General features: G+C 46.9%; 1 protein-coding gene across 2 annotated transcripts in view; it reads left to right on the forward strand.

Annotated features, from left to right (window-relative positions):
* The window catches only part of NTRK3 (neurotrophic receptor tyrosine kinase 3), a 291,538-nt gene that overhangs the window by 229,498 nt on the left and 34,993 nt on the right, over positions 1 to 27,047 (forward strand). For both annotated transcript variants that reach the window (XM_019533747.1, XM_019533748.1), the window contains 3 exons: positions 13,033 to 13,163; positions 17,727 to 17,899; positions 24,838 to 25,081. In XM_019533747.1, the coding sequence (XP_019389292.1) occupies positions 13,033 to 13,163; positions 17,727 to 17,899; positions 24,838 to 25,081 (548 nt within the window). The remainder of the gene's footprint in view (positions 1 to 13,032; positions 13,164 to 17,726; positions 17,900 to 24,837; positions 25,082 to 27,047) is intronic.

Here is a 27,047-nt window from a genome sequence, read left to right on the forward strand (position 1 = left end):
GTTAATACAGTTCATAGACATGTGAACGGCAATTGACTGTACAACTGAAGTATGCTCACATGGTTACTTACATGTTAATGATCCAAGTTATAGTGTAAATTCCTTATTTATTTGATTTTAACACTCCTGGGATGTGCAAGTTGCACAGGACATACTCCAAAGAATTATCTTAACATTTATTCATGGAAGAAATTAGTGAATAACTTTGAATAATGAATACATATGAGAACTCTGCTACCTTTTTGTGGACAACTTGTGAACAGAGAAAAGATAAAATTAATGGAATATATTATTTGTCACATCATTTACTCACTCAACCCTACTGAAAACTGGCACCCGTTATTATTATTTATACAGCACTCTTAATGTAAATAAGACTTTACTAGTGCATAAAAGACGAGGCCACTGCCACAAAGAGGCTGTGATTGAATAAAGGAGACTGTTACACTAGAGGTAGGTACATAAAAGATATCAGCTTTAAAGGTGGATTTTAAAGAATGATAAGAATGGAAATTAGGAGGTGGTTTCAAGGGAAAAGAAGCTGACTAGAACAATGAAGCAAGGAGGTTACAGTAATACTGGGACAAGTTTGGAATATGAGGAAAAAGAGGATGAGCCCAACAGGAAGGAAAAGAAGGAACCAGTTGGGCATCTCCATGCCAGGAGAGGAAGACAATGGTGTAACATGGGGAGGGGGCAAGAAGAAAAGAGTGTGTGTGGGGGGGAGGGGGGACAAATTTCCATAAATTTGTTCTGCATTTCCCTAAAGGAGCTCCCTGTTATCCAGGAAATAGGAGTAATGGGATACAAAACTGAAATAAAATACGTGTGACCAAACAGGCCACTTTTCATGAGAGTCAGAAAAAGACAATGCAAGCGATGCACAGATCAAATCACAGTTCTAATTCTGGGTGGAATAAATGGTCCAGACCAGAAACCTGGAATTGGTCTTCTGAGCTCTTCTAGGTTTTGAGGCTTAATTCTGGCACCAATCTACTTTCTGCCTATGATTTTGTCTCCCCACCAACCTCCTGTCCATGGAATGCATGCAGCAGAGTATCCAAGCACCTTACAAGATGCCTCCAACCTCCTAAAATATTGTCCGGTCCTTGGGTTGATGGACATTGGCTGAGGTGGAGCTTGATAGGGCTGTGCAAAGCTTTTGTCCCTGATTTGATTCAGTAGAGATTCAGCCTGATTCGGTGGCCAAATCTCCAAATCCAAATCGAATTGGAGGACCCTTTAATCTCTCTGAATAGAATTGGAACCCCCAAATTGATTTGGAAAGATTCGGAGATTTGGACATAGACACAGCTTTAAATGTTTTTTCTACATATCCCTAGGTAGCAGGGGCTTGTGAATGCTGCAATGCTGGGGCACATGGAGCATCCCACAAGAGCACAGGAGGCTCCCCAGTGCACTTGGCAGCAGACCCAGAAGTGGACCAGAAGCACTTCCCGTCCACTTTCAGGTCCTCCAGGGAGCACGCAAGCCTCCCCCCCACCCTTGGTAACTGGAGCCTCCTGGGTCTGGGGGGCACCCAGGGTCCCCCCAAGTCTGATTACCAAGCCAGGGGAGTGTGGGTGTTCCCCCCGGCATGCTCCCTAGCAGAAGTGGACCATAAATAGTACTTCCAGTCCAATTCTGGGTTCACTGCCAAGCACATGCCCCCCCACACTCCTGTAGGATGCTCCATCCACCCCAGCATCGCAGCAATCACAACCCATGTCTGCTACCTCAAGGTATTTAGAAGAAACTTTTAAAGCTGTGTCTATGTCTGAATCACTGATTCTCCCAATCAGCATTTAATCTTCAGATTTGGATTCAGCTGAATTGAATCAGGGACAGTGATCTAAATCAACAAATTGAACCACTGTCCCTGTCTCAGGCTGAATCCTAATCGAATAGGCTCCACTTTGCACACCCCTAGCACATGAAGATATAAAGTATCCAGAAATCAAGACAGGGAATTGAAAGCTTGACAAGTTTCCAGTTGACCCTCAGATGAGCAATTGTTGCAGTTGTTATAAAAAGGTATTCCCCTTCTCCCGCACACCGTGGACTGATATTTCTACAAACTCTGTTTATGATCTGAAGGTCAAGCTGTTTTTATTTCTTCCCCAACCTTGTCACCAAGGTAGAGATTCTGCAATCTGAGTTTAACAAATATGTAGGGGCTGTTGAATCTTCCTTGATTTATCGTATCCCTCTTCTAAGGGTCAGTGCAGATGTGGCCACTTAGGTGATGCTGGGCTGATGCATGAGGAAGAGTTGAGCTGCTCATGCACCAGTAGCTACACTGGTTCAGAATGATTAACAAGGATAAAATGCATTAGCATCAGGGAAAGATGTAGATGGGGCTTGGGGGATGCCTGGGAATGGAGGAGGATTAATTGGGTGCCAGTTTCAGCAGCCCCTTTTCTGAACAAATGTACTTTAAGGGTAGACTGAATTAACCATCTTGCAAAGAGTTTAGTGATGATTAAAGAAGGTTCTAGTGTCATCTTCAGCAATCCTTCACAGTCAAGGATGACTGGCTTCCCTGATCATCCCATCTGTGTGTCCAAAGATGGCTGATGAGGCTTATTTGGAATTGACAGCTCAGACATGCATTTCCATGTAAGGTGAATGGTGCTGGAGTCCTGATTTGAACCATGACACACTGTTTCTGCTGCTCCCGCTTTTCCATCTCCTGTTGTTGTCATGAGGTTTCAAAGTACTGAGATCCCTGCAGCGTATTCTTCCTCCATTCAGGGCAGTCCTGGGTAATAGGCTCCCATGAGTTGACATCAATGTTGCATTTTTTAAGTTGGCCTTGAGGATGTCCCTGAAGTGCTTTCTCTGCCCTCCTCTGGAGCATACACTTTGGCTGAACTGGAAGAATAAAACTTGTTTTGGGAGTCTGGAGTTGAATATACAGATGATATGGCCAGCCCAACAGAGTTGATGTTGGGTGATCAGCACCTCAGTACACATGGTGTTTGCTTGCAAGAGGATGCTAATGTTGGTGCATCTATCTTCCCACTGGATTCGAAGGAAGTTCCACAGGCGGCATTGATGGTACTTCTCCAACAACTTTAGATTTCTCCTGTACATTGTCTATGTCTCAGCTCCATAAAGCAAGGTGAGGATCACGACTGCTTGATAAACCATGAGCTTGGTTTTGGATCTGATGTTGCAGTCTTCTAAGACCTGTTTCATCAGGTGTCCAAAGGCTGCACCTGCACATTTGAGGTGAAGTTGGATTGTTTCATCAATGTCAGACTTCTGCAAGAGATGTTTTATGAGATGCAGGAAATATTTAAATTCTCCAGAGTCTCACTGTGGATCTGGATTACTGGAGCTGGAAACTGTTCATTAGGAGCTTGTTAGTGGAGGACCTTAGTCTTCTGAATGTTAAGCGTCAGTCCAACTTTCTTGTATATCTTGGTAAAGACGTTGATGATTGCCTGAAGGTCTGCTTCTGAGTAAGCACACACTACAGCATCATCAGCATACTGGAGCTCAGTGATGGAGGTCGGGGTAATCCTGGTTTTGGCTTGGAGCTGGCTGAGGTTAAACAGCTTACCATCCATTCGGTAGTTTAGACCTCCTCTGGCTAGCTAGAGGCTTATTGGTGGTCAGATGTAGCATTATGGCAAGGAATATTCAGAAGTGTGTTGGAGCGAAGATGCAGCCTTCCTTAACTCCCATTTTAACCTGAAAGGGATCTGTGATAGATCCATCACTCAAAACCACCACTCACATATGATCATGGAGCAGCAAAGAATGGTCACAAATTTCAGTGGGCATCTGTACTTTGGAAGGATCCTCCAAAATACTTCTCATCTGGCAGAGTCAGAACCTTTCATGAGGTCAGAGAAGGCCATTTAAAGAGGGTTATGTTGTTCCTGGCATTTCTCCTGCAAGCTTTTAAGACCATTTCAGTTGTGCCTGTTGATGCCCTAAACCGACACTGAGATTCCAGGGAGTGCTCTCCAGTAAGCAAAATGAGACAGTTCAGTAGGGTTGTCACAATGATCTTTCCTGTGGTGGATAGCAAGGAGATCCTTCTGTAGTTTCCACAGTCAGACTTGTCTCTTTTCTTGAAGTTTGTCACAATCATGGCATCCCTGAGGTCATCTGGGATTTCCTCATCATTCCGAATCCTTAAGATGAAGGCATGAAGTTGTGATGGGTCAAGGGTTCTGAGATCATCTCTGGCTGGGTATTGCAGGATGGAGTCGATAACACTCATCAACAACAGAATCTCAGTTGAGAAGGTCTACAAAATGTTCCTTGCGATGGGCATTGATGGCTTTCCTTTCTTTGATCAGGTCTCCTCCATCCTCAGGTCTCAAGGTGGTTGGTCCCTGAGTGCTCAAACTGTAGATGGCTTTGGTGGCACTGAAGAAACCATGGATATTGTGGATGTCAGTGAGTTGTTGAAACTTCCACCACTTTTTCTTCATATCATGAGTCCTCTTTTGGAACTCTGCTTTGGCTTGTTGGAGATTCCATGTCTTTTGCTTGGAGTTGGTGTCACTCTTGGACCTCCCAGTCATTTTCATCAAACCAGTCTTGATATTGCCAGGTAGAGAATCCAAGTGTTTCTTCATAGATTCTGACAGTGACCTTGAGGTACCCCACATGCTGCTGGAATACTCCCACTGTTGTTGACTGGAATTCACCAGTGAGGCACTGGTAAAAGAGGTCTTGCCTTGCTTGGGTCCTTTAGTCCTTCAGTGTTAATCTTTCATCAGCATTGCTTCTGCTGCAGCTGTCATTTGGGAGCCAGTTTGAGTGACATAACCAAGCAGATGAGTCAAAGAAGATGATCAATCCAGCAATCATCAGCTCCTGGTATACCTCAGGTAATGTGGACATCTTTGTGACCCTGGGTACAAGTGATGCCATTGTTAATCAGGTGCCAATGCTGAGATCATGGGTTGTTTTTCTAGTGGAACAGGGTGTTGTTGATGGTGAGTCCATGTTCCACACATTTGATCAAGAGGAGGATGCTATTGGAGCTGACCTTTCCTACTCCTTCCTTGCCATTGGTTCCATTCCAGATGTTAGAGTCCCTTCCAACTCTGGTGTTGAAATAACCAAGAAGATTAAATCTTCCTTGCTTTGCAATTACAAAAAGGACTTGGTCAAACTTGGTGTAGAATTCCTCCTCGGTGGTGTCAAGAGTCAGGGCACATACACTGATAACAGTGGCATATTGGACCATGTACAGAAAACATCTCAAAAGCTTGGAAAAGTACCACCAACTGTGCCTTCACAAGATCCTTTGGATTAGCTTGGAGGATAGACGCACAAACATCAGTGTCTTGGCTGAAGCAAATTCCAACAGCATTGAGACTATGATCCTCCAAGACCAACTTCGCTGGACAGGTCATGTTGTTTGAATGCCTGACTCCCACCTTACAAAGGTAATCTTTTTCTCACAGCTGAAAGAAGGTCAGTGAAGTAGTGTAGGGAAAAGAAAGTGCTTCAAAGACACTCTGAAGGCAAACATGACTGTTATATGTTAGGGGCTGAACCTCTCAGCACCACAGAGGCAGAGAAGGATCTTGGAGTCATGATTGACTCCAGGATGAATATGAGTTGCCAATGCGAGGCAGCAATAGGCATGCATCAACAGGGGCATCACTAACAGGTCCAGAGAGGTCTTGCTCCCCCTCTATGCAGCGCTGGTCAGGCCGCAGCTGGAGTACTGTGTCCAGTTCTGGGCACCGCACTTCGGGAGGGATGTGAAGAACCTGGAGAGGGTCCAGAGGAGGCCACTCGTATGGTTGAGGGCCTCCGTGACCAGCCCTATGAGGATAGGCTGAGGGACCTGAATCTCTTCAGTCTCCGCAAGAGGAGACTGAGGGGGGATCTTGTGGCTGCCTACAACCTTATCAGGGGCCACCAGCAGGGACTCGGGGAAAGTCTGTTCACCAGGGCACCCCCTTGAAGTCCCCAGGACCAATGGCCACAAGCTGAGGGAGGATAGGTTTAGGTTAGATATTAGAAAGAACTACTTCGCTGTAAGGGTGGCCAGAGCCTGGAATAGGCTTCCCAGAGAGGTAGTGCTTTCACCTTCCCTGGAAATCTTCAAGAGGAGACTGGATAGGCACCTGGCTGGGGTCTTATGACCCCTGCCACCCCCAGTGCTCCTTCCTGCCCATGGCAGCGGGTCAGACTAGATGATCTGTCTAGGTCCCTTCTGACTCATTGATTCTATGTTTCTATGAAGAGGTGTAACATCAACATCAACACTTGGGAGACCCTCGTTCAGGACCGACCAAAATGGAGGAAGGCTCTTTGGGAGGGACCTCAATATTTTGAAACAGCTCATCAACAGGCAGGAGAGGGAAAGAGGAGCAGGTGAAAAGAACATCAGAATATCTAATGCAGCAACACAATGCATATCCCTCCTGAAAACATCTGTCCTCACTGTGACAGGACATGTGGATCTAGAATTGGGCTATGGAGCCACCTGCGGACTCACTATTAAGATCCTTGGAAGACAATCTTACTCATTCACAAGTGATCACCCATTATAATCATCATAGGCTCCCCACCTGTTTCAGATGGAGAGTCATGAGGCACTCATTAATTCTGATAGGGAACTCATTGGGTTGGTTTTTGAGTTTATTCTTAATGGCAAAACCAGCTCCATGAGGTCAGCATTTTCTTTCCTATTTACCCAGCCAGGAGCAGGCATAGCTGCCTTCACGTTCTTTGAGTTTCCCATCTCCCACACACTGGGTATCACTCAGTGCAGCCACATTGATGCTGAGTCACTTGAGTTCTCAGGCCGCAATTGAAGTACGGCACTCTGGGCATTCACTATTAGGGTTGTCTCTAGGGTCCTGATGTTCCAGGTCTTGAAAATGATGGTGCGTCTTCATTGGTATTTTCAACCGCAGTTAAGGTGATCCCACTTGATGCAGTTATCCAGTCAAGAAGAAATACAAAATACTGTATTAGACAGGATCTGTTTAGGGCACCTTTTCTAGCCCCCTCCCCATGTGGGGTGAGCAGAGTTGATCCTGAAGAGGGCTGTGCAGTCACAGTTACAGCTGCTGAATTGCACGGCTGTGCAGTCCAGGTGTTAGACAACTTTCTTGTAACTGCTGCCTTCATGGCAGTGTACAGCTAGGAGCTTCCAGAAGTCACAGTCCTGCTCCTGCTGCCATTAGCTCATCTCCAAAGGGCTTCAGGAATGTGCTGGAAAGGCTGTTTTCATGGAGAATGCCTGTGCATGATTTCTTTTATTGTGGAGAAATTGCTACACGTTGGCTCTTGACAGAATGGGACCTAGATCCAATAGCAAGGAGACCAAAACCACTGGGGATCTCATTCCAATGAAGCCTTCATCCACCTTCACAGCCATAGAGATTCTTATATCCTCGCCCACCTGTCCTGACATTGAGGACTTGCAGACCATAGCTGCGGCTGGGCAGGCTTATAGTGGTGACCTGTACTTTCCATTTCACAGCACTGTCAAAGGATATATGTGGCTTTTCAGGAAGGAAACCATTGCCATCTTCTGTCCTCACCACAACCTGAGGGTGCTGCCGCTGCTTGGTCCACAACTACTTACTCATCAGAATTGCCCCTACTTATTTCACAGCTAACCTTCCCCGAAGGTCACTCCGCTACCCGCCACCTGCAGACACGCTGGGTAGCAGCACAGCTCTGCCCCACAAAACCCCACTGACTCTTCTGTCTTGAGTCTCCGGTGGAAGTGGGAGCTGTTGCACTGTGGCAGTAGTTTGTTGCTGGGAATGAAAAAACCCAGCATGACTCTTAAATCAAGAAATATGAGATCTAAGGCTTCCTCCTTTTTGCAGCGAGATCCAGGTGCTGTCTGGAATAATAATGGGATAAAGGTAAAAGTATTTTCTACAAGCCAAGTCTCTGAAGCCAAAGATAAGAACGGGGGACCTTTCCCTCGCTCTCTTTCTTATTGTCTCTCAATCATGTAGCAAAATAGCAATTATGGATGAGAATTATGAAACGTTACAATGACTACAACTATTTAGGGCTCTGTGTTTGTGTCTCTCTTTTTAAGTACAGCCTGGCCTTGAATGAATTCCCCTAGTACCGTTAAGTGTGGTTATTTTCCTGTCAGGCCTTATTGTGGTTTCTACCCAGACTCCTATTGCGGATCATCTTGTTAGCTTTCTTTTGTAAGTTAGCAGTGTACGGAGGAGGGAAGAAAAACAAAACAAAACAGAGAGTGGGGCTTATGGGAAGACAGTTAGCATACACCTTGTCAGCAAGGCTGACCGCAGCCCAGCTGAGACAGATAAACAGACTTAGCATCTGACGCCTGCCTGGAACAAACAAGCAGCAGCTGTTTATCAGGCAGCCCTCAGCCTTCGCCAAAGGAGGTAAATAGCTTTATGCAGATGAATCTCCCACGTGCCCTTGCAACAGAGTGTCTTTGGTGGCCACTCCAGCAGCCTTCTGAGTCGCAAGTGCCAGCAAACACCGGACAAGTGACACGCCGCTCAAAGTTCCCCGAATAGAAGGGCCCGTCGTGCGGCTCCTTTATGTCTATGCCATTGCTGTATTTTTGAAACCCATGCTTCTGCATAATGAAGAAACAGCCGTGAACCCGTTAGGTTCGGAAGCATTTGATGTGAACCTCCTCATCTCCATACCGTGCTGTTTGAAAAAGTGTTTGTTATTACTTATTCCATCTGGGTCTCAAGCATCATTATGCCGAATTTTCCACGGCCGTTCTGTAATAAGGACAGATACGATTAGCAAAAACTCCCCTCCTGATCCTCGTAAAAAGTGAACAGCATTTCCGAAGCGCAAAAATGAGCCTCCATTAACTTATTATGTTTTATATAACTGTCCAATTTTACCTTAAATCCTTTAATAATACTTGATTCCACCACCACCTCAGCGGGACATCTCCTCCATCTATTCATCACTCTGCACATAATATCTCCTCAAATTCTTCTTCAATGTAGCTCCCCTCTGATCTGAAACTTCCCGCATATTCCTTAATGGAGATCTGTTCATGGACCTCGTGTAGATTATATAGCTACAATTTCTTGGGCAGTTTAAGTTACTGAGTCAGAATTTCTAACTCCAGATCCTGAATTCAAACTATGTAAGTGCTGTATGGTGGTAAACTTCACACCTAGTGTTTCTTGAACTTAAAGGGACACAATCCCAAGGTGAACCTTTCCAGCTATCCAGGAGTTCATAATCACCTCCTAGAGAAGCCTTGGTCAGCTGTGCATTCCAGGCAAGACCCAGGGAATTTAGAAATCGAGCTTAGATTAATTTCCAATCACATCACCTCTACTTACACTTCAGGGAAGATGATTTAATCTCGGACACCACCAGTCTCTGCTCGCTTGCGAGTCCCTGCACTCCATGAAGCATCTATATTGCCCGGCATTGTACACTTTCCAATTTAATTTTATCTCATGTCAAAGAGGGGTGACCAGACCTGGATGTAGCACTTCAAATGGGATTTTATAGTTAAACAGTGATAGTGGAGTATCCTCAGACTTCTCTTGAGATGAGACAGTTCCCATTGTGTCCTCTTACTGCTACTGAACAGCAGAATGTGATTGGGTTTGTCACTACACCTAAATCATGAGCACCAAGATACTACAGTGCTGGGTGCGACAGAAATACCCATCTACACAGAGAGAACATCTTCTCTTCTCCTGTATTAATTAATCCAGTGTTATTTTAATTGTTCTTGGGGAAAGTGTAATCCTTGCTCAAGTGCATCCTTTATACTTGGACGTGTGATAATTCAGATTCTACTAGGCACCCCCAAAAGCTTTAAAACATAGCCAGATGGGGAAAGGAAAACCCATACATATGAGTTGCTGTCCTGAATGATCTTCTCTGATATCACCTCAAAGTCATTCAGGATGTTGCTACCATCCTGTGCCTTAATGCGACTAATAACATTAATATTGGTAACTAACAGTTTTCTGCCTATTGAACAATTAATGGAAAGGTCAATGAGAATTCTCTGCAGAGGTATTGTTCATTACAAGGCCCATTGCTTATGCAATCTCGCAGTATCACTCTTCCCAAACAAGCAAGAGGGCTGGAAATGGCAGCTTCTAAACATGCCCATGAACTTTTAATTAGCAGGCATAATTGTAGGAAAGCCATTAAGACATTACTCTTCCAGCCCATTGCTTCTTTGATGAGTTGAGTGGTGCCTACATTGTCGTGGGGTTTCTTCTTTCCCCTGATGAAGCAAGTGTATGTTAAATGAAGGCTGGGTGACACTACTTGCAGTGTGGGCACTTGTTAGCAACACTGATGTTAGTGATGCTTCAGATGACTCATCTACTTAGAAGTCCTCTTACAATCTGTCTTGACCTTCTTGAAAGAGAGACATAGTTAAATCTGTTAATCTGAAGCCAAGTAGAGGACAAGGTAGATCTGCACCTTATAGGCTAGCCAGAGTATCTATCTATCTATCTGTCTGTCTATCTATCTATCTATCTATGGCACAAGCTTTTGTGAGCAATGGCTCATTTCATCACATATTGTGAAAGGACTTGCAGAAAGCAGTGTATAAGAAGGAGAGAGAAATTAGAATAAAAAAGTCAAGGGAGGAGGAGAGAGAGAGGCAGAGGAGGGGCAGTGGGGAGGGGGACAGTACTGGAAACACGAGGCAAACCCATAGGAACAAGGAGTCACAAAAGCTAATCCAGATAATGGGCTCAGACTCCCATTGAAACCATTCTTAGCACAATTCCCAATTTCCAACTCAGATATGTTTATTTTTTTAAGTTTGCTGTTTGAGAACAGCGACTCAGGTCAGCGATGGAGAGTCCAGAAAGGTTAAAGTGTGCTGCAGGCTTTTGTGTCTTTCTGCACCTCGTGTCAGACCAGTGTCTTTTCATTCTGTCATGTAGGGATCACCCAGTTTGTCCAATGTAGACCACTGAGAGGCAGTGTAAGCAGGTGATGGTGTATATGACATTAGTGGAGTTGCAAGTGAATTAATTTCAAATATTATAATCCTTGTCATTTGGTCCAGTGGTAATCTAGTCAGTATTGGTGATGGGACATAGTGGGTATATGAGTCTCTTGCAAGGCCTGGTGAGACTGGGAGTTAGGTTGCCTGATGCTTGAGAGTTGCCATTTGAGGTTGTGGGGGCTACCTGCCAGCAATTCTCCCATTCCTCTCTCTCCTGCCCTCGCTCTCTTTCCTCCTCCCCTTGTCTCTTGTATTCTAATTTCTCTATCCTTCTTATACTCTGCTTTCTTCATGTTCTTCCATACCATCGGATGAAATGAGCCTCAGCTCATGAAAGCATGTGCTATAGTTACATACATGCAAACTTCGGTTAGCATATAAAGTCTAAATCTACCCTATCTTCTACTATATACACTCATACACATACATACATACATACATACATACACATGCATAAATTTAGTTACTTTATAGTGTGCACATCTACCCTGCCTTCTTGGCAACAGTATCAGAAAGCTGGACACAAGAAAAGGCTGCCTACAGAGTACAGATTCCTTGTGTCATCTCTGCAAAAGGAGGTGAAGGAAAAGGAGGCAAACATGACTTGCCATGGAGGAAAGTGGGAACAAGAAAATTCAGGGAGCACCTGACCCACCTACTGCCATACAGAGGGCAGCTGTGAAGTGCTTGACCTTGCTCCCCCACCACCAGGCAGGGGTGACTGGTTGTGTGTTATCACTTTGCCCCCCTGGCACATCAGGGCTGAATTGCTGAGAGTCCAGGCTGCAGCCATTCCAAGGTGATGCAGATGGCTGGAGAGCACATGTGTCTGCAGTGTCTGTACCTGGATCCTGAGGACACAACTCTTCCAGGTGGTGCCCCTGATTACACACCCCTTCCTGCCAGCCCTTGGAACCATACATGAGCCCAGTAGAAGTCATGCGGGATGTGGTACAGATACTGTGCTGCTGGAAGTGCCACCTTTTGGGGTAGATGGGAACGTAGCACTCAGAGCACTGGTAGCCAGTAACAGTGCCCTGGCATTCTCCTCCCACCCCCCCACACACAGAAGACCCTACCCTGCCTTGACAAAATCTCAGTGAAATCAATGGATTTTAACTTACCAACCTGCCTAAGCACTTTTGAATAGCACACTGGGCACCTAGCTATAACTGTGGTGTCTAAATGCCCCTGAAAATCTATCCTGGGGGTACTATGCAGTTGCATGATCAATAAATAACTTGGGCAGATACACGGACTTACGCTTCAGTATCCCAGCTGAACTCCCACTACCTGCTGTATTGCTTCCTCCAGTCATTTCAACTGATCATTTTCAACCCTCCCCATGATATTTTCAGCCCGATCCTGCTGAAACGAAGAGGCAGATTTATTTAAATGAATGGGCCCAATTTACCCCTTGTGTCAGTGCAATGATCCTGGGCATGAGCCTGGTGCTAGGGACTACTTCTTTGAGTCAGGACTGCAGGGTCTGTTCTTCTAGTGTAAGATGGATGCTGCTCTATAGTCAGCACTTACTGCCCACAGCTGCATGAGGATCAGGGTCTTTTCTCCACTGTCATTGTCCTGGGTTTTGTCCTACAATGGCTGCACTTCTCAAACTCCAAGTTTTGAGTTTCAGCCAATTCCACATCTCAATGCCAAACTGATGTTGAAACCAGAGTTTCTCCTGGCCAGACATCAAAGCTGTGGGACACCCCAACGTGTCCTAGAATTCATTACCAGGAGCATGTATCACTTCTAAGTTTGTTCCAGATGGATCCCAAACTACATGGCTGATTTCACTCCAAAGTTGCTGCTACCTTAGGGACCCTCTCAGCAAACCTGCCATGAGTCCTAGTAAAAACCTAATGAGTTTCACATCTTTTCTTTGCAGGTGCTTTTCCTACTACTGGCTCCACTCCAGAGGTGGCTGAGGGGGGCATAGGTGTGGAAAGGATCCCGGTAGAGGATGGGTCGAGCACTTTGGGATGCTTTGCAACCTTCTAGAAATGTCACTTGTTGTTTTCCATTCCTGCATTAACCATAATTTGTTCCCCTCAACCCACTCCCTGCAGATGTGCAGCATATTAAGAGGAGAGACATTGTTTTGAAGAGGGAGCTGGGAGAAGGTGCCTTCGGGAAGGTGTTCTTGGCCGAATGCTACAACCTCAGCCCCACCAAAGACAAGATGCTGGTGGCAGTGAAGGTAAATGTCAAGGGCGTATGGATCAGAGCGTATCGGAGGCTGGAATCCAAAACACAGCCAGCTGATGCTCCCTGAGAAGGAGGGGTCAGGGAGGTGGGGGGAGATTTCCCAGATGCAGTAGATTATAGTAAATCCACTTAGTCACACGGAGTTTCAGCATCTTGCTCAAGGTCATCTCTTCATGCCAATGCCAGAACCTCCTCTCCTGCCAATGTGACCAAGAGGCAGTGAGGAAAAGCTGCATCATCCAGGTCGGGAAGCTAAAGCTGACAGGCATCTCCAGAAACAAAGCATAGGATTTACCCCGCCTCTGGGAGGGGCTGGGGACACCTCCCCCACTCCTCTTCGTCCTCCCTTCACCCAGACATTCGCTTTGTGTTTCACCGCAGCTGCCCAAAATGAAGCAAAGAGGCCTCCACTAAAAATCCCAGAATCACCAGTTTGCTGGGATGATCTGGCAAATCCAGATAGATCCACCTTGGTGCTGGCTTGGCCATCAGGGGCAGCACTAGGCGGGGATTTGAGGGGGAAATAGACACCCCAAAATTTGCCTTTGCCCACCCATAGCTATCCCTCCCAGTACAACCTCTGTCCAAGCCCCTTTCCTTCCCCCAGCCACCCACCCCGCGCAGCTCCCGCCTTGCAACTCATTGTAGGTGGTTGTTGGACCTGTAGCTAAGCTCTTCATTAACTTGTACTATTAATCTACATATCTAAAGTAACTTGCATCTTGCAGGATCGGGCAGCCTTTTATAGAAGCCCGATTTCACCCATCTGGAAAGCACCCTCCTCTATGCCACGTGGCTGCTGTTTGGTACCACACAGCCCACTGCACTATGTCAGGAGAGCAAGAATATGATATACAGTTAAATGTAAGGACTTCAAACAGAAGCCCCAAACTTAATCCTACAGGAGAAGTGAACTAACATTGCTCTTCTGAAAAGTGCCACAGGGTCTGTATTTACAGAGGTTTGCCAAAGATCTGTGTTACAGGGTTACAAGGAGAACTGGGACTGGCCAGTCAGGCAGACTGAGAAATGAGCCACAGTAGCCAGATGGGGATGCTGATATTGGAAGAAGAACCCAGGAAGAGAGACTGGAGCTGGGAGCCAGTGGATCCAGGGAAAGGAGGAAGACGGCTGACTAGAGACCAAAGTGGAGAAGACAGAGAGCATACAAGGAGGCAGCAGAGGGTGCAGTGGGACTGCAAACGGGGCAAGAAAACGGGGCCTGTAAATTCCAAGGGGTCAGAGTAGGACTTCCCACACAACAGACAGGACTGGAGAGGCCTAATGAGTGGAAATTGGGGCTGGATAGTTGAGGGAAATGGGGCTGGGACCAGGAGCCAGGGATAGGGAAGAAGCAGGGCTAGGGCAAGTGCAAGTTGGAAGGAATATGACATAAAAATCACATGGGGGAGAACTGCCAGTGCTTAAGGGCCTTGTTACATGGTAATTTTAGATGGCTCTCGGAGCTCTTAACCCCTGGATTGTCCACACATTAACACCTTGAAGTGTTTTTAAGCACTTGTTATACAGCTCAAAGTCACACCACTCCAGGGTAGTGATATCTCCGATCCTCATTACCCAGCTTCTGTTCTGTTAAGGTGTAGCCACTTCCCTTAGATGTGCCCCCCAAATTGAAGTCCTCCAGTATCCCAGGATCTCTTACATCCTCACTCCAAGAACAGGGATAGAAGCCTGCCCTGGCTCCCCAGACCGCTAGTGCCAGCTCACAGCTGCAGCTCCTAGTCCTGCCCCTGCTCACCAGGCCTCTAGTGGCAAGTCACAGTTATGCAGGTGGGGGACAGTCAGAGATTTCCAGATTCAGGGTGTGACTGCTTCAAACTCTAAGCTAGCGTTAACGCCCGGCAACATCTTCGCAGCTCATAGCATAAGTGTAACAACTCCCTAAAAAGTCCAGTCCCTTTAGAGCCTGAAATGGCATCCAAAGTGCCTGAGTCTTCACTTCGCAGAGAGGCGACTGAGGCACAGAAAAGTTAAGGTGAAGAGTATCCACTAATTGTGAATGCCCAATTTGCAATGCCTGTGACTGACTTCTCATAGTCTCTAATATCATGTAGCATTTTGCATGGGCAAGGCACAGCTCCTATGGGCACCTTTGGTAGACAGGAGTGCTCTCAAGGTCAGGCATCCAATAAATATAGAACTCACAATTAGTGACATCCTAGGACAAGTCAGTTTAAGTGACTTGTCCAGCATCAACTGGGAAGTCCATGATGGAGGCAGGGCTGCAATCCCGTCCTCCAGGGGACCATTTAGCTGTCTTAGTTGTGAAGCCATCTTTTCTCTTCCTGCAAATCTCACCCTTGTTCACTTCACCCCTGCCAACTTCTGCATTTCTTAACTTCTAAGTGTTTGACATTGCCACCTTAATGACGTTCCTTTAATATATTTTTGAGATCTCTATATATACACACATACATATATTCCCGGTACCTTTTAGAAATGACAGTGTGTTAAGGAAACCTAAAAGTCATTGTGCCTTGAAATATCACAGCCAAATATAGCATAAGGGGGGGAAGGAAAGAAGGGTGATGTTGGGAGGGGGAAGCTATTTTCTTGGAAAAGTGTAGCATCAACATTATGAAGATATTAAATGACTAAAAGTAATCGGGTGCTGAGATAAGGATGGATGCTTTGCCATCTGCACAGTGTAACTATCATCCATCTAAATATCTCTAGTCAAGCTATCCCCCGAGGGCAGAGAATTAAAATAAAATTATGCTGTGTGTCTGGTGGGTGTGGGGTAGCAGAAGGAGGTAGGGGGAAGGGCCTCAGAGTTGGGTAGGACTCTAGAGATATGTTCCAAGAGAAAAATATTGAGGAATGGAGGATTTATCCCTTCCAAAGGGTAGTGTCTGGCCAGGCCAAGCCAAAGGACAGGCCAGATTTCAACGAGGCATGGACCTCCCTCAGGAGACTCACAGTTTTGTATTGCCCCAAGCGCTGCTTGCTCTTTCCTTTCCAATGGCATCAACGCACAGGAGGAAATTGGAAACGTGAGAGCAGATGAACTGGGAAGATGCACCCCTTGGGAGGGACAGGCTAAAGGCAGGAGCCATTTCAAGAGATTCTGTTAAGATCAATCAGCCTCGAATCTGACCTGCCTTTGCCCAGTGTTTGCCAAGCCTCTGTCGTTGCTGCAATGTCTCCCCCACTCCCCGAAATGTGTGCGCTCTTCTTTTCCCCAAGTTAAGTGGTAGCAACTCCCTTGCGATAATGACGCGTTGTCTTGAAACCAACTCTCATAAGCGATTACACAATAATATAGCAGCATGTGTAGCTCACTCAGCAGGCTGTGGCAACTTTACAGGCAACCCTACAATAACAACCCTGTGCGCACAGTCCTCCGCTTGTAAATGATCCCATAACCAGTGTGCTCAAATGTGCTGGATGAAGCATTTTTGATAAGGATACAGAGTTCAGCATCAATCTCTTGGGGGAGCTTTTATAAGTAGCGGGGAATAAAAAAGCAATTTTAAAAATTATGAGAAAAGTCTTAACAGTGTCCTTCTGCAAGAGGCATTGTGAAAAATCCACACAATAACTGCCCAGCCAGGCAAATCCATCTTCAGAATAAAGGAGATGCAGTCAGCTATTTCAAAATAAAAGACAGATCGAAGTGACTGGCTGGCTCAGGAATTTAATAGTAATGAGATATAGAGCCTTTCACCCCTAGGTCACAGTAGTCACCAGTAGAAATCCTGCCCAAGCTGGTCATAATAGCTATTACCCTCGGAGGGCCGTTTGCTGCTGTCTGGGAAATGAGCTGGGCTATCTGACTCATGCTCCGAGCTGGTTGGTGCCTGCAGAGAAAGAAACACTTTCACAGTTGGCATTAACTTGCCCCATTTTTGGCAGCCTCAGCAGAGCTGGATGGGTCATGAAGCTGTAGCTCCTCTCACAAGTCCTTTTCAGGTCCAAGCTGAGGCTTGTATTTGGGGCCTGGAGAGAAGCCACTCACATTTATTTACAAACCTGGTATAAGCTACGCAGGTATAAATAACACTGGAGTGTGGAGCAGACAGACACACAGCTATTAGCTGCATGTGGGGGGTCCTATTAGAGCACTTCACTATTTGGGTGGCAAGGGGATAGGTAATAGCCTTTTTGCTTATGTAAATGGATCCCCTGTGCCAAGCCGCAGACATATGACACATACCCCTGTGCACCTAGCACTGGCATAGTTTAACTCCATATTTCCTCAAATACTTCTACAATACTGGCGTAGGGCTGTAGGGCATCTGTCCCCTCTTGGTTTGCACTGCGGCAAAGACTGATTGAGCAACGCAGGCATATTGTGAATCCAGGCTCTCAGGGAGGAAAGGCCCGCCAAAACACTTGGCTGTGCTGATGTGAGCTCAGCAATTGGGTCTCATGCCACAAGCCCAAAGCCTCCGGCATTCAGAGAGGAGCTTTTCTTTCAGGAAAGTGAAAATATACAAGATTATCGACCCCCGGGAACTCAGAGCTCGAGAGACTCAGCCGAGTTGTTCTGCCTCACCCCCGCAATCCTCTGTGTGTGTGCTCCCCCTTCCAGGCCCTGAAAGACCCCACTTTGGCAGCCCGCAAGGACTTCCAGAGGGAGGCAGAGCTACTCACTAACTTGCAGCATGAGCACATCGTCAAGTTTTATGGTGTCTGTGGTGATGGAGACCCCCTCATCATGGTCTTTGAGTACATGAAGCATGGGGACCTGAATAAGTTCCTGAGGTGAGTGCAAGTCGGATCCGCAGTGAGGGCCAAGAGAAAAAGGGCTCTCTCCCCTCACCCTACCTTAGCAGCTAAGTCAGCAGTACCCCAAAGGTGGAAGTGTCTGGTGACCATTTGGCAGCCTGTGTAATGTGGTTTGGTCATTCCCAATTCGTCGTGTAAATGACATAACTCAGTGTCACAAGGCCACTCCTGGGCATGGCACTAGCACGCCATCACCTCCTCCCTTTGTGGGCAGTAGCCAGGGGCTCAGCAATCATGGAGAATGGACTTCTTCCCCAGCCCAAGAGGCAGATGTGAGGCAGGAGGCAGCACGGGGAGAAGCTGTCTCTGCTTTCTGAGGAGAGCCCAAAGGGTATCAAATCAATGCCTTTCAGTGGCTGCGACACTCCCACCCAAAGCACACCGAAGTGCTGAACCGACCCCGCCATAAAGTCTTTCAGCTTTGTAGAAGTGAGATTGTGGGTACATTTGGTTTCCATGTGTTTTAGCCCTTGATTCCAGATGGGGCCAGAAACAGTAGCTCCTTAGAGACGCTATGCGGTTAGGGTTCCTGATATGGCTCGTTCATGGGGTTGTCAGATTTCCTGTGATATTTCCCGTGACATCTTGTTTTTAGGTCCAGAGAGGGTCTGAGCTATTTTGGAGGAGCCTCCAACTTTTGGTGGTACCTGTAGAATCCAATACTGGGCTTACCAGTTCTGTTTAGAGGCCCTGAATGTGGTACAAATAACCCTAATCTTGGAGAGCACTTGGAGTGATTGTGGCTGGCCACGGAGCACTCATTCCTCCCCTGTCTCTAGAGCAGTACGGATTAAAACTCCAGCTCTTTGCCTTGTTTGTCCCCTATATCGCGGCTCATTCACACACTTTCTCTCCTGCACCTGAGTGGCGTGGGGCAGAAAGCAAACTGATCAGGATGGTTTTGATGCTGGTCTCCTGTGATGCAGAAATCACGCTCTAAAACTTGTAAGTATGTGGAGTGGCGCTTACCTCTTGAAATAATTACTAGTTTTATTTCCCAGTATTTAGAAAATTGGACCCTTGATATTTTTCTGTTTTGACTGCTAAGTGCGAGCATAATTGCATTAGGAACGAAGAGCTGAACACATCAGTGCCAGAGCTGGGGCTCTGATGCTCATGGAGATTATTGCTCCACCGTTACAATTGATTTCTGACCGAGAAAAGCAAATCCTTCCCCAAAGATGTTGGTTATTAAGCACTTGCCCAGGCTGCAAGAGACTATGGAAAGGACCCTAAGGGTTTTGTCCTTCCTGCCACAGTCAGAACCAGGCTCTGTGGAGCTCCAAAAAGGAGCCCCTGAAATGTACCTAGGGCTACAGGCGATGTAGGATGCCAAGGGCAGAAACCGATGTGCCGGCACAGCTGCTCCGCTTCAACGACTGAAGCAGACCGCATCCAGTGTCCCAGGAGCAGCAGGGGCCCAGTCCTGGGGCACAGCACTTGGGGGACCCCCTCTGCAAATGAGGGGAACCCCAGGTTTCCCTCCTAGCAGAAGCCCACCCGGGAAATGTTTATGGCGACCTCTGTTTCTACCCTGACAGGCTGGAGTACAGCCCCACCATTTTGCTCCTCAAGCCTATGGGGTCTGTGTAGCTCTATGCAGATTCAGGAGCAGCGACTGCTCAGCTCAGGCCCTACCCCTGCCCCGGATTATGAATTTCTGGGCAAGTCAGAAGCAACAAAGCATGTCACCATATTAGTTTTATGAAAGAGGGCTGTCACTGCCAAATTCAGAGAGAAAACAGACTTCCCCACTGTGGAGCTTTTCCATGTCATTGCCATGCATTACATGGGGCCCAGTGCCTCTCCCTGTCCTCGCTCAGTTTGTAGTTGCACATTTGGATGAGGCAGTCAGTTAGGTCAGGGTGGAAATCCAGCACTGAGAGCAGCACCTCAGCCTGGTGGACACTGAAGGAAGCCAGCTTAGAGAAGAGCATATTGTAGTGAAGAAAATCCATCTGCTCTTAGTTAAAGCTTTTTCTCAGAGGGGTGGGAGGGTGCCGGGGAGCCTGCTTTATCTTCCTTAAGGCTAGACAGATGTTATATGTAAGTCAAAGCCTACATCACTAAGCTAGCAGCTCGTTTAATTGACCTAACCAATACAACATGCCAAGACAAGCTTGCTGGGTGCACAGTGCACCCTGTGTGAAAGGGCACTGGTGCCTGCTGCCAATGTTTTTGTATCCTGGCAGTCATTCACACTCCAGACTGATTCCTTGAAGCCATTCTGTCCCTGTGTTTCTAGTGTTGTCTTGTGCTTAAACCACAACATCCCGCCTGCTAAATAAGATCCCTCGTGACTGAGGAGTCCCTACTGATCTATAGCCATAGGTTTTTTTCTAGCATCACCTGTGAGAAAGGCTGCCTGATGCCCATATCAGGCGCCACTGCTCTGGTGCCATACTTTGAAGGAGACCGGTCCTCAGATTCCCCAGTATCCCTGGATTTACAGCCTGCCGTCTTTCTGGGAATTTGCATGCAAGTTTAAAGTATGCAACCCCAGGCCTTTTTTTTCTATATGGGAGGTGTATGGGGTGCAATGCATTTCTAAGTAAATACAGCCCAAATCCACTTTTCTTGTAAAATGAGGGAAACTTCCCTTTAGGTATTGGGCCTGGGGGACTACTAGAAATAGTAAGGTATGGGAACGGAGAGATAGAGCACCAACCATCACACCTTATTAAAGCAGCTGTGCCAGCTTCTTCACAAAGGGGCTGATCCAGGGGAGGCCAGCCTTGGAGGGGGAGGCTGCCAGGAGAGAAGCAACCTCTGTCCCCTATGGAGCAAGTGTGGGCAGAGCTGGAAGACAAACCCTGTGTCCCTGCTTGCTTGCATGCTTATGCTTGGGTTCCTTTGAGTGGTCAAGGCAAGCCGTGATGGTGTAGGGCACTAGAACGAGAATGCTTGAGGTGTGAAGGTGTAAATGTAAGCCCTTTCCAAGGAGTTTTTCACCCAGCCACAGATCTTCTGGCTATAATGAGTCCCAGTGCCCAGGGAGGTGCTGTCTTTCAAGTAGGCTGCAAAACTCAGGCTCCGGCTGAATAGGTTCACTTAAAATCTTGCGGCATGTTCCTTCAAAGCTGGCGGTTAGCCCCAGAACGTGGTAGACCCTCCATGTGCATTGTCCCGTTCATTCTCTTTCATTTTATCCCTCTTTTTCAAACACATACAAGGCCCTTAACTGCCCACGAAGCATCCTTGCAAACTTTTACTCTCCGCTGTTATGCAGCTACTGTATTCACTACACATCGGTTCTGATCACCATTCAGGCCCTGGCATCAACAAGGCTTGCTACCACCGGCTTCAGTAGGAGTTATCGGGGTGCTGAATATGGCCCAGTTTCTGAAGCCTGTAGGGGATTGGTAAGGAAGAAATGCAAGGTCCCTGTCTGTCAGTCTTTGCACTGCAGGGCATTGTGAGCATTTGCAACAGGCCTCATTCACCCAGCCCTGAACTGGGGACAGTTTGCTCCCAGAGCCAGAAGGCCTGGGCGATAGGGAGCTTTTGAGGAGACAATCAAATGAACTTGTCCAAGGTTAACTGCACCTCTCAATGGAAATTGAAAAAGCTGTAAAATGGGAGAGGACTTGCTTTAGCCCAGGCTTCCCACAGAAAAGCACCATAAATAAAAGTCCCCCAGTTTTTATTATACCTCCCTGGGCCATAGACAAAACGTTATGCCATAAAGGTGACCAACGTGGCAAAGAGTCATTTCGATTTACACCTGCCAGCCATGCTGGGGATTGAGCAGGGTGGGGTAGGCTCGCTTCATACTTCCCAAGGTCTCCACACGCCCAGCTGCTGTTACCGCAGGCACGTCAGGGCTGCTGGCAGCACTACGAGGGAAGATGGAAAGGCCTGCTAAAAATTGCAGTGCCCTGGCTAATAAACGGCGGGCATTGCAATGGCAGCTTCCTCTGAAAGAGCTGTCAGGGAGAAGCAAAAACATCTTTCTCTCCTGGGAGATGCGAGTCTCCTGGGGAGGTTCGGGATGGACTAAAACTGCCATGCATGGGGAGGCGGCAGAGTTCCTGTTGTGCGTGGGCTCTTACTGGCTGCTCTGGGTTTCTGTCATGTTCGAGTACCTGCTTTTCCTCTGGATTTTACTATCTCCCTCTCCTTTGCTCTCTTTCATGCTGTCTATTCCGGGGTGTCTGTCTGGGTAAAATCATTGCTTGGGTGAGAACAACAGGTAGAGCTAAGGTTAAGTAACACTTTTCATTGTACACCCCTATTTCTGGCCACCTTTATTAAATTCTTTCCCTGCTTAGAGGCTTTTTGTTATTATTTGGGGGTGGGGGTTGAAGCTCGCACACCTCTTTGGGGTCTGAGGACACAGGGAACAACAACAAATTCTTTTTTAGTATCTCTCAGATCAGGACAGCTGAGGACAGACAAAGCAATGTGGGCAAAGAGGAGTTCACTTCAGAGATGGTTTTATGGCCCTGTGCTGACACAGGTCTCCATCACAAAAACTTCATCTAAGTACAAATCTCCTTTGTAGGTAAAGCTGAATTAAGTATGACAAATTAGTCATACCTCTCTCATGTTTTCTGTAGGCTTCCCCACGTATCTGGATTAATCCCGTTGCTTATATTAGCTTCCTTAACCTGGAGGTAGGACAGTCCCGTCTTCTGACCCACTCCCGGTTTGAGGGACAGTGGTTTATGTAGAAAATAGGTCAAGTGTAAAAACATTTACTTAGCATTTTAGACACATGTATAGACAGTAGTTAACCCTCTACTCCCCTCGAGCTGTTTGTAAGCCTCAAGGACATCCCGTGATCTTAGCTGAGGGGCAGGCAATTATTTTGGGCAGAGGGCCACTTACTGGGTTTTGACAAGCCATCCAGGGCTGCGTGACAGGTAGCCAGGGCCAGATAAATATTAATTTTCTAAAATTTTTAGGGGCCCCATGGGCTGGATAGAGTGGGCCAGCAGGCCACATCTGGCCCACAGGCCACGTTTTGCACCACCCCATCTTAGCCTATAAAAGACCGAGAAGCGACCAGTTCTTATGTCTCTAAGCCTGGCCTCTTTTCTGGCCTGGAAAGAGATTTCTCTGATGGCAGCTGGAGTCTGGATGCTCAGGTGCGCCTACCAGGAATCCAGTAACCTGCTGCTCACTTCTAGGTCTGTGCTACACAAGAAATATTATTTGTTGCTGACAACTGGTATCAGTCAGAGGTGAACTTTGCTGAACAGGGTCCAACTGCAAATGCAGACCAGGACACACTCGTCAGAAGCCAGGGTTGGTCCTGGGTTGCTGTTTGATGCTGAGCTGTGAGCACCCGCTCCGATGCACCTGTCATTGACATCTGTTGCCAACAACAGGTAATTTTCGGAGAGCAAACCAGACTTGAGGATGCTTAAATAAGACATCAATCAATTGTCTTAACTCTTCTTTTCAGCATTACTGTCTTGCGCTCTGCCACATTTCCTAATACGGCCTGTCTACTCACGATCCTCCTGCTCTCTTCAACACTTCCCCTGAACTTTGCAATACCCTTGCCCCATCATCTCTTGAGCTCCAAGCCCAGGCCCCTGCATTCTGCAACATCTGCTCTCCGGCCCAAGCTCTCTGCAACGTCGCCTCTCCTGTCCCTGCGCTGTTTGCAGCTCCCCCTACTCCTTAGTGCTCCCTGTGAAGTCCTCTGCTCCTGCCACCTGTGAGAGCTCTCGGGTTGTATTTCTGGTGATGAGGAGACAATGGAAGCGGTATCTGAAAAACTATCAGTCAAACTCAGAGTCTGGACACTAATCCCTCTGCTTGCCCAAGAGCCCAGCCGAGCAATTAAGAAACAGAAACAAAGGAGAAAAACCATTCTGATCATGTTGTGGGGATGTTTAGTCCCATATAGGGAAGGAGGTACAACACTGTACATGCAATTTCAATTTGCTGGCTCTCTGTGGGGTTACTTTTGATGATGGGGGAGACATGCCAAGAATGATTTTAAAAGAAAACAGTGTGAAAGCCCTAGAGGAAATGCAGGCTCTGTATCTAGCCAGGAGGAGGAAGGTCACAGCAAAATATCTTGCTTTTCCCTAAATATGTGTGCTTTTGTCATTCCACCTCCACACAGGGAACCAGGGGGTGATGTCCAGCATGAAAAGAGACATCACAAGAGGGGGTGTGTGCAAAAATAGCCTAGGCAGGGAGGAACAGAGAGAACAGGGCAGAAATGAGGCTGACCTTGAGTCCCAATTTAGAAGGCACTTGGCTTATCTCTTTTTGGTTCCCCAATATTTTCCCTGCCTAGGCTAGGAAGCTTAACACCTGCAGGACACAACTGCTGCTTTCAAAGCTTATCGGATACACCCTCTGAGAAATAACTTTCAGGGTGTGAGGCCCTGACCTGGGGAAGCGCAGAGTAAGTGAAATATGGAGCCCAGCAGAGACCATCTAACGTCACCAGGAGCAGAAGACATGTTGGAGGGTGGTGAGGTGGATTTTGATGGGACTAAGGACTCTCTTTGGGGTCAGAAACAAAGTAGGGGATCTTGGAAATGATATTGAAAGCAAGATTTGGACAGGGTTTTATGGGGGGCATCTTTTGAAATTCATGCTTCTTTTTTCTAGGTCATTGGCACCCAAACTATGATCTACTGGTGGTAAATGGTCCATGGATCTCACTAGCCCCTTCAACCGTAGGTTTTATGATAAGGGGTCCTGATAGTCAGAGAAAGAATTTAAAGGTTGACGGTGATCTCTTAATCCAAAAAATTTGGGAAAATTTGAGCTTGGCCTTTTTAACATCTTTATATTTATCTCGATGATGGAGAGGGCAGTTATGCAGGCAGAATAGGGAGGTCTTTGAGCTGGGGCTTATGGCCTGATTGTAGAATGAATAGAGTCAGATGAAGATGTTTGCCGTCCTAGCTGCTGAGATGAGTTTTTATTTTTCCCCCATCCAGGGCTCATGGGCCGGATGCTATGATCCTCGTGGATGGACAGCCGCGGCAAGCCAAAGGGGAGCTGGGGCTGTCTCAGATGCTACACATCGCTAGCCAGATTGCCTCAGGAATGGTGTATCTCGCCTCCCAGCACTTTGTCCACAGAGACCTGGCAACCAGGAACTGCTTGGTTGGAGCCAACTTGCTAGTGAAGATCGGAGACTTCGGGATGTCCAGAGATGTCTACAGCACTGATTACTACAGGGTAAGGCAACTGCAGCAGCAGCAGCTGATGGTCAGAGCAAAGGGAGGCTAGGTAATGCTACAGCGACTCACATGCTTGCTTATTCCCTCAGCCATTTTCTCTCCCACTGATACATGCACACACCTGCACATCAGACATACTTTTGTGCATACTCACTTGCAGATAACTCTACCATTACTACTTATATGCCAGTGCTTGCTTATCACTCCTATGTCCAAGTGCCTTCATTTACAAAACGTTTACTTAGTCTTTTCCACACTCAGCTCTCTACAGCATAGTCCTTTCAGAGTATGCACAGGCACACTCGGTGCTCTTTCTGTTATACAGACACTGTCGATCCACTCTGAATTCCCATTTCTATTAAAAGAAAAGACATCGATAAATTGAAGGTAATCCAATGGAGGGTGACAATGATGATGAAAGGATTGGAGGTCATGACCTGCAGAGTTAGATTAAAGAAACTTAATATGTGGGACTTAGGGAAAAGGCAACTGAAAGAGAGACTGATAACTGCATAAAATATGGGAGCAGAAATAATAGGCAATTTAGTTTTGACCTCAGAATTCCCCTTCCAACGGGGACATCATTTAGACAATGGAATAATTTGCCAGAAGTAGGTTGCCGAGGCCCCATCATTAACGAAACTCAGGAGACAAGATAAAAAAAAACACTTGGGTTTTGTGTGGAAGATAATCCTGTCTGAGTCCCTAAGGAGGGATTCGATGAGTTAGAAGCACTGTCCTGGCCTTATCATCTGAGATGTATGTTTGTGCTTTCCCCGCTTGCACACACTTCTTGTCAGATTATTTGGTGGTGCATTCTCTGACGGAGGTGGAGACTGCTGGTAGGGAAAGGTCCATTGTACCTAAATATGGCAAGTGACATAGATTTCAAACACCCGCCAGGCGGTGCATGGCAGGAGCACCATCTTCCCATGGCTATTGTGCAAATTGGAGGAGAACTGCCAGGGAATGGGAATGACAGAAAACTTTGAGGATCAAAAAACCAGGCTGAGCCTTTGGCATTCATTGTAATGGTCTACCTGCCTGGTCCCATGGCTCTTGACTGGCAAGTAGCAGTTAGTAAGTCACATAGTATCAGTGCAAAACCATTACATATACTCTCCTGCAGTGTCTTACCACACCCTCTATTTCTAAGTGGGCTTTTTCCCTCATCATGCATGCAACCTCGTAGGGCCAGAGCAGCTACCTGAGTGAGAGTGGAGCATTAGATCAGCAGAGTGTCCCAATGTCACATGATTTCTTTTTTTTCTCAGAAGTATCATTTTTTTACTGGTTTTAGGATTCAAAAACTTCACGATTAACTAGTCCAAACATTACAATTTCTACTACTACTTCTCTGGCCCTTTCCATATGGGAAGCTGAATACAGCTTTCCAACAGGTTAGAGGCTGTTCTTGTTGCTCTGATGTACTGGAGCTAAGTGACATGCCTGCGGTCACATTGTGATTCAGTGGCAGAGGTGGGACTGCACCCCACGCGCCAGCAGGCATGTCCTTCTGGTAGGTGGGAACAGACCCCAGGAGCCCCATTTCTGGTGTCTCTTCAGTGATAGCAAAGCACACCCTGCCTTGTTGCTGCAATCACTTCTGATTCCTGTCCCTTATTCTAATTTCCCTTTCACATGCTACCCTCACTGCCCTCCTCTCCATCTCTGCTCTTCCATGGTGTAGCAATGCTCTGAGCTATCCAGTGTATGAGCCTTGCTTTGCCCTGGATGAACTGTGAACAGGGCGCAAGGATACGGTTGGGAAATGGTGTTTGGCGTTTCTGAACCTGCTGCTGCCTGCAGCATTCATCCTTCTAAGCAGAAACCTAGAAGGGACTCCACTCCAGTGGCACAGGATGGGGCTTAGGAGCCCTACTCTGAACAGTTACCCATTTGGCTCTGACTCTAGAGTGAAGGACGACTGAATTTGCCTGTGAACGCAGAGACCGAAAACAATT

This window comes from Crocodylus porosus, unplaced genomic scaffold, assembly GCF_001723895.1.
Source record: "Crocodylus porosus isolate Cpor-Errol unplaced genomic scaffold, CroPor_comp1, whole genome shotgun sequence".
Taxonomy (NCBI): Eukaryota; Metazoa; Chordata; order Crocodylia; family Crocodylidae; genus Crocodylus; species Crocodylus porosus.